This window comes from Varanus komodoensis, unplaced genomic scaffold (assembly GCF_004798865.1).
Source record: "Varanus komodoensis strain SLA01 unplaced genomic scaffold, ASM479886v1 scaffold1, whole genome shotgun sequence".
Taxonomy (NCBI): domain Eukaryota; kingdom Metazoa; phylum Chordata; class Lepidosauria; order Squamata; family Varanidae; genus Varanus; species Varanus komodoensis.
This window is the reverse complement of record NW_025335268.1, coordinates 6,775,438-6,791,186: the sequence shown is the minus strand read 5'-3', so window position 1 is coordinate 6,791,186 and position 15,749 is coordinate 6,775,438. Positions and strand designations below refer to the sequence as shown.

General features: G+C 36.5%; 1 protein-coding gene across 2 annotated transcripts in view; it reads left to right on the top strand.

The window, feature by feature from the left end:
* WDR26 (WD repeat domain 26) overlaps positions 1 to 15,749 on the top strand; it is a 36,133-nt gene that overhangs the window by 3,559 nt on the left and 16,825 nt on the right. For both annotated transcript variants that reach the window (XM_044433722.1, XM_044433647.1), the window contains exons 4-7: positions 8,805 to 8,941; positions 11,657 to 11,754; positions 12,391 to 12,547; positions 14,301 to 14,439. In XM_044433722.1, the coding sequence (XP_044289657.1) occupies positions 8,805 to 8,941; positions 11,657 to 11,754; positions 12,391 to 12,547; positions 14,301 to 14,439 (531 nt within the window). The remainder of the gene's footprint in view (positions 1 to 8,804; positions 8,942 to 11,656; positions 11,755 to 12,390; positions 12,548 to 14,300; positions 14,440 to 15,749) is intronic.

Below are 15,749 nucleotides of genomic sequence, written 5' to 3'. Positions count from 1 at the left end.
TGATCACCTCACTGAGATTTTTCAACTGAAATCTATGAAATACTTTTTGATACCTCTTTTCCCTTCTGAGATGTGTTTTTTGTGTACATTCTGTTGCCCTGTTACAGTGGTGTTTGTTCCTCTTATTCAAATGGCAAATACAGCATTGGTTCTGAAGTGACCATAGAAACACTGAGAAATACATACCTACTTAGCTATCTTTTGGTTGATTTAGTTTTTGTAAAAAGGATAGTTTTCTTGTTCTCTCTTCTCCCACCAGGCAGGAAGTGAAGTGTGGAAAAACTCATGTCTTGTTAAACTTCAGTTGCTGCCTGAGCATATCTGTATGCTGTTGTTTTACTCAGGTCAATGTCTAACAATTTCCAAACTTTTACTGTCAAACAAATAGATCTGTTATTTCTTATATCACACCAATTTCTTTATTTCATCACTGTGTAAACTGTTCATATGTCTAAAAGGTCTTTAAGTAGTTTACAAAATAAAAAATTAAAATGTCACCATAAATACACATTTCATAAATTACAGTGTTTAAAGTATTTATTTTTATGGTAGCATACTGAAATGCAATGGGAATAAATGCTATAAACAGTACAGTGTGCTGGGACCAATAATACAAATTGGCAAAACTTTTATGTGGTGGTAAATATATTAATGAATATTGCAGTTCAAATTTAACATACTGAAGTTGATAATCTAGACCATGCTAAGCATCTAAAATGTCATTTTCTATTTTCTATAGAAAACAGAATAAGCCATAAAACCAGTGGATTGGCATTCTTTTAGAAAATTGAATTTTGCAGTCTTTCTCAACTGTGGGCTCATTATCTGTATCGTATTCCAAAACCATCCTGATGGCTTTTTCATAGATGCCATATGGCTTTTTCATAGATGGTGTATATATGTTAATAATATAAAGCTATCTGGTGATACAAGGTTGGGAAAGGTTCATGTGAGCAAAGAACAGTCTTTTAAGTATCCAATCTGAAGAAGAGCTGGGTTAAGTTTGAACAAACTGGGTTGCCTTCCATGTAAAACTGCTTAAAGTAGACCGAAAATATTATTTCTGATATTCTATTCAACTGAAGTAGGTGAAATTAATAAAACTAGATAGAAACATTTTCAAAGACTGATAGAGACATACTTTAAGAAAACATTGATAGAAACAGCTATGAATTTGACTTTTTCCAGCTTTTAACAAACTACATGGCCTCTTATGAGACAAAATATAGATCAGTAGAGGTTGAGTGGTGTGCATCATCAGATCTCTTTGAAAAGAAATATTTAGCAGCTGAATTTCTTTCATTTTTATTTCTAGCTCACTCCTCCCAGAATAATGTCAGATTTTAAAAATCTGTCATATTGCCCTACTACATAACGAATAATGGGTGATGCATTACCTTTTCCTGCATACCTCCAACTAAAATGGTATAAAATGCTAACTTAGACATTTTAAAAAATCATAAAACTTGGAAAGCTGTTCAGCTCTGGAATGTAGCAGTTTCTCAAGAAAGGGAGTCTTCTGTTTATGCACATGGGCTGATGCTGCACTAAAAGGTAGAACTGAAAGGTTGTACTCAATTGACCATTTGGGTCTTTATATGGCTTTGGAAAGAAATTATCAAGTATGTTGGGCTCAGATTGTTTACAACCCTGCAGTCTGATAATATTCACTTAAAAGAAAGTCACACTAAGCCCAATGGGCATGATCCCAAGTTGCAGCTTTAATGAATTGGACACAGAAATCTGTCTTAAAACATACCAAGTCTACTTCACATGTTCTGTCTTACAGTCTTACATGAAATCAGTTTTATTTGTCTTGTAATTGGTTTTGTAAGGATGGTTTACAATGTTTTATAACATTAAAAGCAGTCTTGCTGGATCAGACTAAGGGTCTGTCAGGCCACCATTCAACTTCCAATAGTGGCCAATCCAGTTCCTGTTAGCTGCCTACAAGTAGGGGCATGAGGTTCTCAGTGGTATACTATTCATCCACATTTTTTAGTTATGGCCAGATACCAAGAGAACAATAAGACTGGGAATTGAGTGAAGTGAATATGGGGGTGGGGCACATTGATAATCCTTGATGTCATGCTTCTGTATTGCCTAACCCACAGGCTTCAATCATTCATGCAGGAGCCCACTAGGAAAACTTCTGATGTCATAACTAGATTACCCTCCTCTGTGTTTTCTCTTTTATTTAAATCAAGCAGACAAAAACACCACTGGAGCAGAACCATGGAATGCTCACCATTGTCATGTTACCTATGATAACTGTTACCAAAGGCCATAGAAAGTAACAAGTTCAAAATAATGCTTTTTATCTACCTCTAAGTAGAGTTTCTCAGAGTTTCACAGCTTCAGTCTTAATGTTATACTTAAGCTAATTAATTGGTAGAGACCCCAGAAAAACTGAGAGGTTCCGGGTGACACTGTTTCTGGAAGAAGCAGGACTGGGAATTGGGAATTAATCAACTAGAAGGTGTGTGAGAAGAGCTTACAAATAGTCGCTTGTATAGTATTAACTACATCTTATGCATTCATGAGGAAGATTAACTGAAAGGGATTTATTAATTGCCTAATTTATTTGTTACAGCAGTGATTCATCTTGAATCAATAAATAACAGTTGGAAACTAATAAAATGTCATAGTATATAGAGTATAATTATCTATCTGTTTTTCACACATAAAATATTATATAAGTGTTATACAACATGTAGGGCTCAGATATTTATCACTAATATCTATGATTTTACCATTGATTACTAATAGCTTGTCCCAAACCATCTAGTAAAAACATGCCTGATCTAGTTTTTCACTTATTATTTTAAAAAATCCAACTTCATTAATTGGATAGCCATAATAAGATTTTTATTTTTCTGTATGGCTACGCTGTTTCATCATACACTCAAATTATCTTGCGTGAAGCAATCCTAGTTTTCCCTTTTCTTTGTGGTTCCTGTGCAGTTGCACTGATAGAATCTCTGCCTGTAGAGAGAATCTTTGGAAACTTCTAGAACTGCTGCTCACCCTTCCCTTACTGTAAGGTGCATACCCATGCCTAAAGGATGGGGGTAAGCACTTTCCTGCTCAGTTCTCTTCTGAGTACTCTGCAGCATCATGCTTACTGCAAGTTTTATTCAGGTTTTATCCTTTTATCTTTACAATTTTTTGTTTCTTTAGGCTGCTGCTTCAATTTGTTGGCTTTTCCAGGAGATAAGGATTTCTTTCTCCTTTATTAGATATCCAATGCCTTAAATAGCAGCTGAGTGTCAAGTTTCACTTTTTGTGTGAGAAGCAGCTTTCTAATATGTGTTTTAAATTAATTTTAGAATGCAAAATCTATGACCAAGAGCTTTGTTATGCCTTTGTGCAAACCCTTTTTTCAAAATGTAGAATAGCTCTCCAAAATAAAAGAGCTATGCAATAAGTGTAGAATAGCCTACCAAAATACTAACTTCACAGGTCTTCAGTAATTCAGTTTTTTATGTAGAATGTAAAACCTCTTGGTGTAGATACTCTATGCAAATTCAAGAATTGGAGAGTTCTGTTAAAATAGTAAACAAGGTATTCTATTTGTTTGTTCTATTTCTGTAGTGCTCAATAGCCAAAGTTGTCTGGGCAGCTATTATAAGATAAACGGTATAAATGTAAAGGTATTAAAGATCTGGATATCTTATATGAAGGAAGACTGAGAAGTTTCAAGTAAGTTGTCATATAAGAACTGTTGTGCAATGTGATTTTGGACAGTTGCTCCACAGTACGCCTAAGTTGCACATCTGGAGGCAGTTTGATCACCTTGGATTTTAAGATTTGGAATTTTGTGCAGGGGAGATTGTACCATTACAGGCTGAAAGCTGAAGCTTTTCTTCCCACCCCCAGTCAAAGGCTAAGGTTGGGGAAGAAAATGGCAAATTACAATACAAAGCAGTACCAATAGTAATTTATTATATGCAGCCATAGAGATACAGAATTAAAAATTCATATGGAAAATAAAGTACATAGAGAATGGAATCATGAAACAATCATAAATGGCCTGATCCAGATAGCTGTATTTAAGTATTAAAGACAACTGGGTTATATACCTTGGTTTGGTCCTTCAAACTAATCAGCTTTCTCAAAGCAATAGTCAGGGTGGGAAACCGAGTCTGTACAATGAGTCATGTGATGACATCTTCTGCTGCCTTACTTTGGAATGTAGCCATACAAGGCCCTCCAGTGTAGTCAGTGTTGGTATGATTTAAATTCAAGTCTATCATCAAGTTACTGTTTTCTGATTCATATGTTTCCTAAATAAATGTCCATACAATTTGATTGTTTTAACAATTAAAACATGTTGGCTTGGAACTATACAAAGTATTTTATGCTACCTAGGAGCAAAATCCAAACCTTCTGTCCCACAGTTTAGTGACTATTCCAATATAGAATTTATATCTGCTTAGAGAAAGGAGAGTCATTATGAAATCAAAGGTCTGTGTGGCTGTGTTTGTACACATACAAAAATATTGAGCTAGAGCATTTACTTTAAGATGATGTGCCTGGAGTTTTCTGAAACAAGGGCTGGTACCTTCTGGATAGTAAAATGTCTTCTCCATAAGTTGGAAACTGAATATCCAGAACCTTCACTAGATAGGATGGTGATCTGTTTAAAAGAAACCTTAGCTCTGTTGTACATGTTCTAGTTGACCAGTTAATTAACTCTGTTTAAACGTGCACATGAGAATAAACACATGAGAGAAAACAATAGTTCTAAAGCAAACTTTCTTTGATTTTAGGTGATGCACGCATGACTTGCAACAGGCATCTTCTGAAAGGCATTGCTATTCTCATTCACATGGAAGGGAGTGCCTCTCTTAAGATGGCACTTGCCATCTATAGTTTTTATACATACTGGTATTAAAAATGACTATGATTTGTAAAACTCTGAGTACTTTACTGGGAGTGGACCACACATTTAGTCTGTCAAAGTGTTAGGTTTTTTACTTCATTTATTTATTAAATGTTGCAGCTAATTAAATATTCATAGTTTGCACAATCATAAATACACTATATTTGCTCTATTGTATTAAACTTATTTTGCCCAGCAAAGTTAGATCTTTATTTGGTTTTGATTTGCTTTTTTACATAAAAGCCGATGGATATAATTTTAAGTGATGATGAATGTATACCTTTTTACATGCTCTTACTAAGATTTTGACAACATTTTATCCAAACTGTACCTATTTTTAAACAAAGTTTCTATTTACTCAGGCCTTTTGGCTACTATCCTAGCTGCTGATTGGACTAATTTTAGTCCCAGTAGCTCTGTGATTCTCTTATATTTCTTTTCCCTTGTTTGAGTTTGGTGGCACTTTAGGCTTTATCTTAGCCTGACTTTTAGATCTTGTTCCTCTGCCTTGAGTGCCTAAGCTGCCAGACACCTGTCTCCATCTCATTCCTAAATTGATAAAAAGACTGAAATTATTGAAATAAATTTCAAATGAGATCATTTGTATATTCAACTGAGAAAATAATACATTCTTTTTTATCTGTTTCTTCATTTCCATTTCCTCTGTTGTCTCCTTCATGTCATTTTGTAGATTGTATACCTTCTGGACAGAATCTTCTTTCTTTAAAAAGTGCCTTGTACATGAATGGCACTAAATAAATAAATAAATAAATAAATAAATAAATGCCTTTTGCTAATGAAGTTCTCCTATGTATCTTGGTCTTTCCTATTACTTATAGAGTATTTAAAAATGTTAGGGTCTATATAAAAACTAGAAATAACAAGTCTAAATGAGCTTGGATTTAGTTTGGCTTTGTGGATGGAAGGAATAGTGCCTTGTCACCTAAATGTTTCAGTAATGTCACAGTTACAGCCTTCTCACCCACCCTGTCCTGAGTGTAGTTTTTCACTGGTGAAACGCAACATGCTGACTTTGTAGCTACGTTTGCAATGCCTGGCTTTCTTACAGGCCTGTAAAGGCTTTTTATGAGAGAGTACTCTAACAAAGAATGTGAGGTCTTCAGCCTATGAACTTTTCACCTGTAGTTCTTCCCCCCAGTCCAAAAGGTATGTCTTTGGTCCCAGGCATATGGTGGCTGCTTATGATTACTTAGTGGTCAGAGATATTCTGTATCTGTTGAGAGGGTGTTCACATTGCATTGAAATAGGATGTAATTCTGTGAACTCTAGTTCAGAGTAAACCCTACTCTTTGTATCTGTGACTGAATCAATTAGCTGATTTCCTTTTCAGGCAGAGAAGTGGCTTAGTGCTTGAGAAGCTACATGGATTTGTTTTTATGACATGCAGTTTGGAAGCAAGGGTTCTTTTGCCTTTGATATTTGATGTGTGTGTGTGTATTTTGTAATGGGTGCATATATGTGTTTGCCTAAAACCATAAATTCAAGAATGAATGCAATGCGTTATGACTTAATTGTACATGAGAGATACTGAAACCGTCCCACCACATGGAAGCCATCCCCTCTGTATGCATGTACTGATGTTTATTGCAGAGGTGGGGAATAAAATGTTGCTTGCACTTTTAAAGGTACCTTTTCTTTTTTTAAAAGTGTGGGAGAGAGGGGGATGTTTAAAAACTGTAGCACCACCAATTTGACAAGTAATCAGCTGTCACAGATAAATTAAATCCAGGGATTAAGTAAGCAGATATTTGCTCTCAGGAGAGTCCGACTGATAAAGGTGGGGGACGCAGAACTGTTTTCTGGATTTGTCCCTGGGCTTCTGGAAGGTCTACTCTGGAGGTTTGAAGAACATTCTGGATCAGCATTGGAGGTGGTGAAGAAAGGGAATCATCAGAAATTGCTTCCAATCACACTTGTCTGGGCATAAGCCTCTGCTGGATCAAAAGCCCTTGTGGGATATGAAAGAGTAGTTTGTGAAACAAACTTTAGGTTGGATCCAATCTGCTAGCAGAATGGAGTCCTCCCTCACAACTCAAATCTTCTCCAAAGGACTGGAGGATCCTCTGGAGCAGATTGCAGGGAGGAGACCAAGAGAAAGTTCTGTTGGATTTAGGTGTGATTCTGGGTATTACTGAGTTAGAGAAAAGAGGTATTTCTCCTCAACCATATGACTTGAGTATTAGACTGAAAGCCAACAGTAATGTTTTTAATGTAATGGGCACTTAAGTTGTGCTGCTTTTAGACAGCAAAGTATGTAAGATTATGCTTTTTGTTTTTACTGTTTCAAAAACTTTTTAAAAAATCCCTCTTACATAAAGTAGTACAATTTCATCAACAGCCACAGTGTAAACACTGTGGGAGTTGAAGGGTTGATGACTGTGGGGTTTTTTGTTCCACCAAAACAAGATAGTTTTGCTCAAAAATGCAAATGTTTTTTATCTGATGGCATTCTGATTTTTACAGTTTTGAAGCAGAAATTGAGTTTATTGCTTCATTTTTTAATGGTTATTAGAATGCAATCGACAGCTTTCATAACTAAGAACATTAGCAAATTATACTGTTGGCTTCTAGCTGGATTCTGCTTTGTTTTATATTAACATTTGGAATAACTTATATTTATTTTATGACATTCTAACTATGTGATCTCATGCTACAGCTATTATGGTATGATTACACAGGTATATATAAAACACTGAAGAAGAAACTGCTTCTAAAGAATGGTTTATAAGTTTTTTTTAAAAAAATAAGAGTGCATTTAGAAATGTGTTCTCCACAATGAAAATAGATTCTAAGTAAATAATTGCTAAGTAAGTAAATTATGTCACCTGGTATCTTTATGTCATTTTTCTCTCTATCCTTCTGATGTTTTCTCTCTGTCAAAACTGGATTGTTAGCTCTGGCTGTGGGTCTGTCTTTTATTGCTTATTACTGTGTAAAATACCATGTTAATTAACAGTGCTATGATAGTAACAAAACACTACCACCATTTGAGGTTTCGTCAATGAGTACTAAATATTTATCTCCCCTACTTTTTCAATACCTTGTATCCATGGATATATTAATATTTAGTTATGGCTATTAATGAGAGGCCTAACATTCAAAATGTCTGAAGGTTATTGCCTTTGAACATCTGTATTAATTTCCTCCCTATGCTAACTGAACTGTAAATCTGGAGAACTAATATTCTTTACTTTCCTTGGAGTCTAAACTCAAAGTATATACTTCAAGTTAAGCCTTTTACTGTACCTTATTTTGCCATGTTGTAGCATCTCCTTTTTTATATTGGAGATCCTTTACATTCTATCTAAATCTTGTTAGCTGATCCTCCTAGTCTGGCATTCTGTATTATTATCTAGAGTCCTTTATTTGAATAAATATATATATGTGATTGAGGAGATAGCATCCCTAGCTGAAAAACTGATTTTAAAAGTTAAAATGTTATTCAGTTTGCTATTTTTCCAGGTGTGAAATATTTTAATGCTGCTGTTTCAAGTTGTTTTTTATTTTAAATTGCTCTTATGTCTGTAATATCATTTAAACATGTATTTTTAGTAGTTTTGTTTTTATTTTAAGCTGTTTTGTGGAGGCCATTTACTTGGAAAAATGTGATTTAATTATTAGTGGGCTTGGGTACTCAGAATGGGAATCTGGAGGAAGCTTGAAAATATAATTGTGCATTAATTTAGTCTTGCATTTGGATGATTCCTAATGAGTTTCAAGAATCAGTATATTTTGCCAATAATAAATGGCTGTTCAAAAGGTTTCTTGAAAACATACATATTTTATTTCTAAAGGGCAAAGTAGAATGGTATATACTCTTTTGTTTAGGTTCAAATGTTTTCTGAAATTTCAGTCAGCCTTTTCTCCCCACATGACCTGCTGCTTTCTGTCATGTCAGAGGATGAAGTTTTTGCTGCTGCAGCAAAAGTATCTAGAATATCTGGAAGATGGTAAGGTTCTGGAGGCACTTCAAGTTCTGCGTTGTGAATTGACACCACTGAAATACAACACAGAACGCATTCACATCCTCAGTGGGTAAGTACTTTTGGTTGCAATCCTATATATACTTACTTAAAATTAAGTTTCATTGAGATGTACTTTTGAACTCAGATGGATAAATTATACTGTTAGTGTGAAACCATTAGCCTTTTCTAGGGATATTTAAGTAGAGGTTTGATGGACAGCTTCAATACCATCTTCTGTAGTGATAGCATATGTGTTCACATCATATGTGATAGCATAAGGTGTGGATCCTTATGTAGCCAAGATGGAATCAGTCATGCCTTGGTAGGCTTTTTCACAGGTTAAAAAAAATTAGAATAAAATTGAAGCGTGGTAAAGGGAGGTCCAAACAGTTCAGTGAAGACTGAGCATTCTCAGTGGCTATGGAATGTAGGTTGACTGAAAAGACAAAAAATGGAATATTCTGGGGAGTAGGACGAGATTAAATGGAATAGAGTGGTGCATTGGCTCATGAACTTAATCCATTCCAGGACTCTGGTTGTGAGCCAAGTTAAATTTCTCCATAAGGTTCAATGTAAATAAGGTTAATCCATTCTGTAACTATTTTTTTATCAGAAAAATGTGAAGCAAAGTGACAAAGAACAACAAAGATCACGGCAATCCCCCCCCCCACCCTGTGCAAGAGAGTGGCCATCTCCCTGCACTCCCCAGAACGACCGTGATTGAGCCTGTCATCCCTGCATGCGCCTGTCATCCTGGTGTGCTGGGGGGAGGGGGAGAGTCATGCACAAACGTGGGTGCACTGGGGGGCGGGTGTGATCGTGCTGAGGGGGAGATGGTCAAGGTCACAGTTGTGCTCCTGCAGGAAAGACCGGCACAATCTTGGCCATCTCTCCCGCCTATCCCCAGAATGATTGCGGCCATCTCCCCATTTGGGGGTGGGGGGTGGGGAGATGGCCGTGATCGCCACCCAATGCAGAGTTCACAACCTGAGTCAAAATTTTTATGAAATTTTTGCTTGCGACCTGATTTGGCCGTGAACTGAGGTGTTCATGAGCTGAGGTACCACTGTATGTGGAGGCCAGTATGCCTGGATGGGATCCCTGAATAAAAGCCCTTTTTGCTGAGAAAGCTTGCTGAAGCAGGTCCCTCATATCCAAGTAAAAATGCATCTGGCAACTCCTCTGTTGTCAAAGTGGGACATGATGATGGAGTATTTTTCCTTGATCTTCAGCCAAAACAGGGTCTCAGAGCAGCTTACAAAGATTAATAATGACAGTCCCTGCCCTCAGGCTTGCAGTCTGAAAGACATAACACAGAATGCCAGCTCACATGATTAAACAGCCCACTATTGCTTATTTAAGCCATGATGGGTTGTGTGTGCTGGCAGGCAGTTGAATATTCAGTCCATGACCACAGCGAATTGTGTTGCCCAAACTAGGGGTCAATGGGTTACACAAGTGTTCTAAAGCAAGCTGTGGGTTCTGTTAGGGTTGTTTAGCCCCTGTATAACTAACAGTCTCTAAGCTCAGTCAACACTAGCTACAGCTGCAGCTTTGAAGATTCAGGGTGGTATCAATGGATGCCTTAGCTCTCCTTGTCTTAAATATGCCATAGTGAACACCAGAGGATTGTGCAAACCCAGTCACTGCTGTGGTTTGCCTTATCAAAACAGCACACACTAGTTTTTGTAAGCCACAATGTGCTGTAGCACTTGTCAGATAGGCTTCATCTATTCAGTGGTCAGGCGGGGCTTCTTACGTGATCCTGGACAGCTGGGCATTGTGAAAAGGTTAAACAATCCATGCACAATCCATGATGTGTTATTGGGCTCTGTAAGAGTCATTTAACTGTCTCACAACCTCCATTAACAAGTTTCATACAACATATCAGGTTGTTGCTTGCCCATTGAATAGTCCAAATGGACATCTGCCTGCATAGCAGCCAACTGTGGCTTCAATAAATAAGCCATGATAGCCTCTTTGATGGTAAAGAGACTGTTTACTTCCCTCACCCAACCTGGGACCCATTCTTGATTTCAAAGTTCTTAGTGGTGGTCTTTCTGGAACATAAACTTCCTTGATTCCTGCTATCAGAGTGCTTAAATTTGTCTTAAATATATTACACTGTATTTTAGTTGCATAGGTCTTGGTAGGTTTTATTTGAATAATTTAATTACTTCAATATTAAATAATTAACATTCTGAACCAATAATGTACTGTTGTCTACACTTTTCAAGTACATCTTAAAAAGAAGCAGGCTGTTAAAATACAGAAGTCTAAACTGGTCAGAATTGGAATTCACAATCTGTACAGTAATTTCATTATCATGTTCTTTAATTCAATTCTGTTTACTCATAACTGGCAGATTATGTGTGCAACTTCTTTGGATTGTTAATTGTTGTTGTTTTGTGCTGTTGATTCATCCCCAACTTATGGCAACCCCATTAATGAAAGCCCTGCAAAATGTTCTATCGTTGTCAGCCTTGCTCAGACCTTGTCAACTCAAGGCTGTGGCTTCCTTAATGGACTCAATCTGCCTTGTATTTGGTCTTTCTCCTCTTCTGCTTGCCAAATTCCTGAAAAATCTGTGCATTTGAGCTTTATTAAACAGAGAGCAAACATTTACATCATGAAGACTTCTGTGTTAGCAGCTCACCTGCAAATTCATCTCCTTTTCTTGTATGAGAAAAAAGTAACTGTAACTGTTTGGCTCAAACACAATTGAAGTACTGGAATTCCTGTTGTTCCAAAATATTTAATCCATGTGTTTCTTTTCAATATGCAGATATCTCATGTGTAGTCATGCAGAAGACTTGCGTGCAAAAGCAGAATGGGAAGGGAAAGGAACAGCTTCCAGGTCTAAACTTTTGGATAAACTCCAGAGTAAGAAAAATCTTAGTTTCTAGTGGACCTGCAATGCCTGTTTATATTTAACTCTGAAAGGACAAATTCAGAATGGTATAGGAATGCTTAGCAGTAACAATGGCAGGATAATTCTGGTTAGTAATTGAGTAACCGTACTGAGTCATACCTAGTTAAGCCTTCCTAACAGTGGAACAGCTCAGGTATGTGGAACAGAGAATAGGGTGGTTACGGGAAGATCTGCTTCATAGGCAGAAGGTTACTCATGCTTGGCTGGATTTTGCCACTATCTGCTGTTACCTGTGTTTGCCTTCTATATAATTTATAATGTAATTTGCACCAGTTGAAGTACATTGGAACTGACTTTGCAGGAACATAGGTGCAAGTTATACAGTCTGTAGTAGCCAGGCATTTTCTTAATGATTGAGATGGTATTAAATAATACTGTGTTTCTCAGCATAAAAGTCAGGGATAAGCTAAGTATAACATGAAAAGACATTATTAGTATCCCAAAGTTATGGGTAATTATGAAATTAATTTAGATCTGATCTGATCCAATACAGGAACACTGGATTTCATATCTGCTCTTGTTTCTTAAAGATAGTCCACATTCAATACTAACTGCTTACACTGAAATGTCCTTTTAATTTATTGAAGCTTACCTACCCCCATCAGTGATGTTGCCCCCAAGGCGTCTGCAAAATCTTCTGCGTCAGGCTGTGGAACTACAACGAGACCGGTGCCTCTATCACAATACCAAACTAGATAATAATCTAGATTCTGTATCACTGCTCATAGACCATGTTTGCAATAGGTAAGAGAATCACTTAACTTTCTAAGGACATTTTCATTGCTTTCTAATACAACAGAATTCTTTAAAGCAATTCTCATTCTTTTGTGAAGGATCTGCATGTGTGTTAGTATGAGTAAGCTGTAGTTGGGGAAAGTCCATTTCTTTCAACCAGCTGATCTGTTTAAGAATGTTACATATAGTACAGATATGTTTGGAAATATTTGTTGTGCAAGAACTCAGCTGGTCAGTTTAGAAGTACTGTAACAAAAAAGAAATGAGAAAGCATCTTTATTTCTGGAGCATTTGAGCATAAACTTCTTGAAAACCACATATTACTCCAAATAGTTCAGAATCTCTGATAAATTTTCCATTTGCACGCACTGTTGTTGATTTTGATTTAAGTACTAATAGTCTCTTGGTGGTAAGCCATGTTGAGTTCTGGTAACTGTGTATAGGATAGCAATCCAAAACTACTAATTTGTTACAAAAGAGGATGGTAGCTTGGATTGCAGTTCTATGCATAGTAGCATCAAATTCCATTGAACATGTTGAGATGTAAGCAACTTAGCTATTGAAATAATGGATTCCAATATCAAATAGTAAGAGAATGTTATAAATCCAGTTTTCAGGGTAAGTGATTGTTTCTCCTGACATTCCTATTCATGTATATATTTGGGAATATAAATATATTCACAAATCCTAAAAATGGCAGAAATAAATACTAAGTAGTTCGCTTGTCAAAGCAACAATTTCTGGGCTGTTTAACCCAGGAATTGTGGGCATCAATGTCAGATGCTCGCTGCATTCCAGTGTGGCAAAGTGAATAGAGTTCTGAACTGTGTTTCAGGACATCTGAGTTCTGGTCCGCACTTAGCCATGAACCCACTCAATGACTTAAGGCCAGTCACAGACTCGTAGACTCACTCAGAGGATTGTTGTTATGAGGATAAAAATGAAATGGAGGAAAACCTTGTAGGCTGCCTTGCATTCCTTGAAAGAGGAAGAAAGATGGAGTATAAGTATAATCTTCATCAACCTAGGAGCTCCCCTTTGTAATGTGTGCACTGGACACTGGTTGTTTCTCAGTTTTTAAAAAAAAAACTAACCCTACAACAAACTATTCGTGATTGTTGACTCTGGCTTATTTAACCAATAGTTTCTGAGTTCATGTGTCACAGTACAACCCAGGAACAGGACATTCCTGGGTTGTTAATTAAAAGAGGAGATGAGCACACAGCTCACACACTCTACTTATCCCTGCAACTCCTAGTTTAAACAACTGTAACATGCAACTAGTAGGACTAAGCAAGACTTTGTTTTCACATTTTCATGGCCTGAGCTTTTAAATGCACTCAAGGACTTGTGTGGTGTAAGGGAGCCTCAAAATTGAACAGTAGACTTCCGTGCCATTTCACAAATTCTTCTTGAAAATCTGCTCAGCTTCAAATGTAATTTGCCCTGCAGTATAGGAGACTAGTCTTCAAGCAGCACAAGTCCAAACACCTCTTGCAGCATAGTGCCAGTTAATATGTTCTTTGGATCCTGGCTAATGTTTGGCATTGTCTTCATATGTAGATGTGAGCCAGTATGACAGTTTCAAAAAATGAAGATGGGAATGCAGAAAGTGACATTTGATGTAGTATATCTGTAAATTCCTTCTTTGCCTTTAATTAGATTGTTTTGCCTGATGATGTGATCATTATCTGTGCTTAATTAGTTCAAGTAGAATAACTATCTTTCTGCTATACAACTTTTTTGGTTTATATTTTTTTAGGAAACAGTTCCCTTGTTACACACAGCAAATACTAACAGAGCACTGTAATGAAGTATGGTTCTGTAAATTCTCCAATGATGGCACTAAACTAGCAACAGGATCCAAGGATACAACTGTTATTATATGGCAGGTTGATCCAGTAAGTGCTGTGTTGCTCTTCCCCTGCAATGTAGTTCTCTGTTGAATTGTGTGATATTCAAAATTAATGTTCTTCTCTCCTTTAATATTTTTCCTGTTTGTCTCTTCAACAAAACTGGAACAATTGCGTGCCATTTATGGCCAGCTTATTTATTTATTTAAAACATTTTTATGCCGCCCCCATCGCAACAAAGCCTCAGAGCGGCTCACAGCTTACTTGTGAAGTAACTTGTATAATATGTTAAAATTTGTTAAAGTTCTTCTGAGACAGAAAAAGTGTAAAATGAGGCATGAAATGTTATTTGTGTCTGATACACAGCCTTAATCATTGTATAGTTCTTGGGGTGGTCACAACTACCAAGCATTTAGGTACCCTAGCTTATTCATATCCCAAATGAAGATGGACGGTTAGCATAATTCTGATAGATTGAGGACTACTTATAAAACACCTTCAAAGTCAGTATAGTAAGAGGAATTCAAGCTATTTCTGTTGATTTTAGTATTAAAGTTTCCAAGAGGAGGATTTTTAGAATTGGTGCTGAGTCACGTTTTGTATGCAATTTTTAAACTTCAGTATATTTATCAACTAAAGGTCAGTTACTGAAAGGGTGATATAATCTTACTTATGACCAACATCCTTTGGGTTTCATAAATATTAATTTAGCCTTTATTTATTTATTTTATTTATTTATTAGAACATTTCTATGCCGCCCCTTGCCGAAGCCTCGGGGCAGCTTAAACACAATAAAATACAAAAATAACAATATAAAATTAAAATTAACAATATAAAATAAATATAAAATATAAAATTACTATTAAAATGTCCCAAAGTGTTCCTTTGCTGCCATGGTACAGTTAAGTAAAATTTTACTTTTAAGAGCCAGTATGGTGTAATGGTTAAGATCGGTGGACTGGAACTCAGAGGTTCTCGGTTCTCGTCCCCACTCAGCCATGAAGTCCACTAGATGAGTGACTTTCAGCCTAATCTATCTCACAGTGTTGTTGAGAGGACAGAATCAAGAGTAGGGCAAATCTTGTAAATCACCTTGAGTTCCTTGCTTATGGAAGAAAGGTGGGATATAAATGCAATGTGATATTAATTATTATCAACGACCACTTTCTTCTTTCTTGTAATTCTGCTGATAAGTTAAATTGCCTTTGTCTGTATCAGAGTGGCTATTTACATTTTCTAGGCAGTATGCTAAAGCTTCTTTACTTTTCAGCAGTTCTCCCATTTTGAAATCCTACTGCCACTACTCTCTGTACTCTCTTGTATTTGAGAGTATTTTGCTTTTCATAAATTAATTTCAG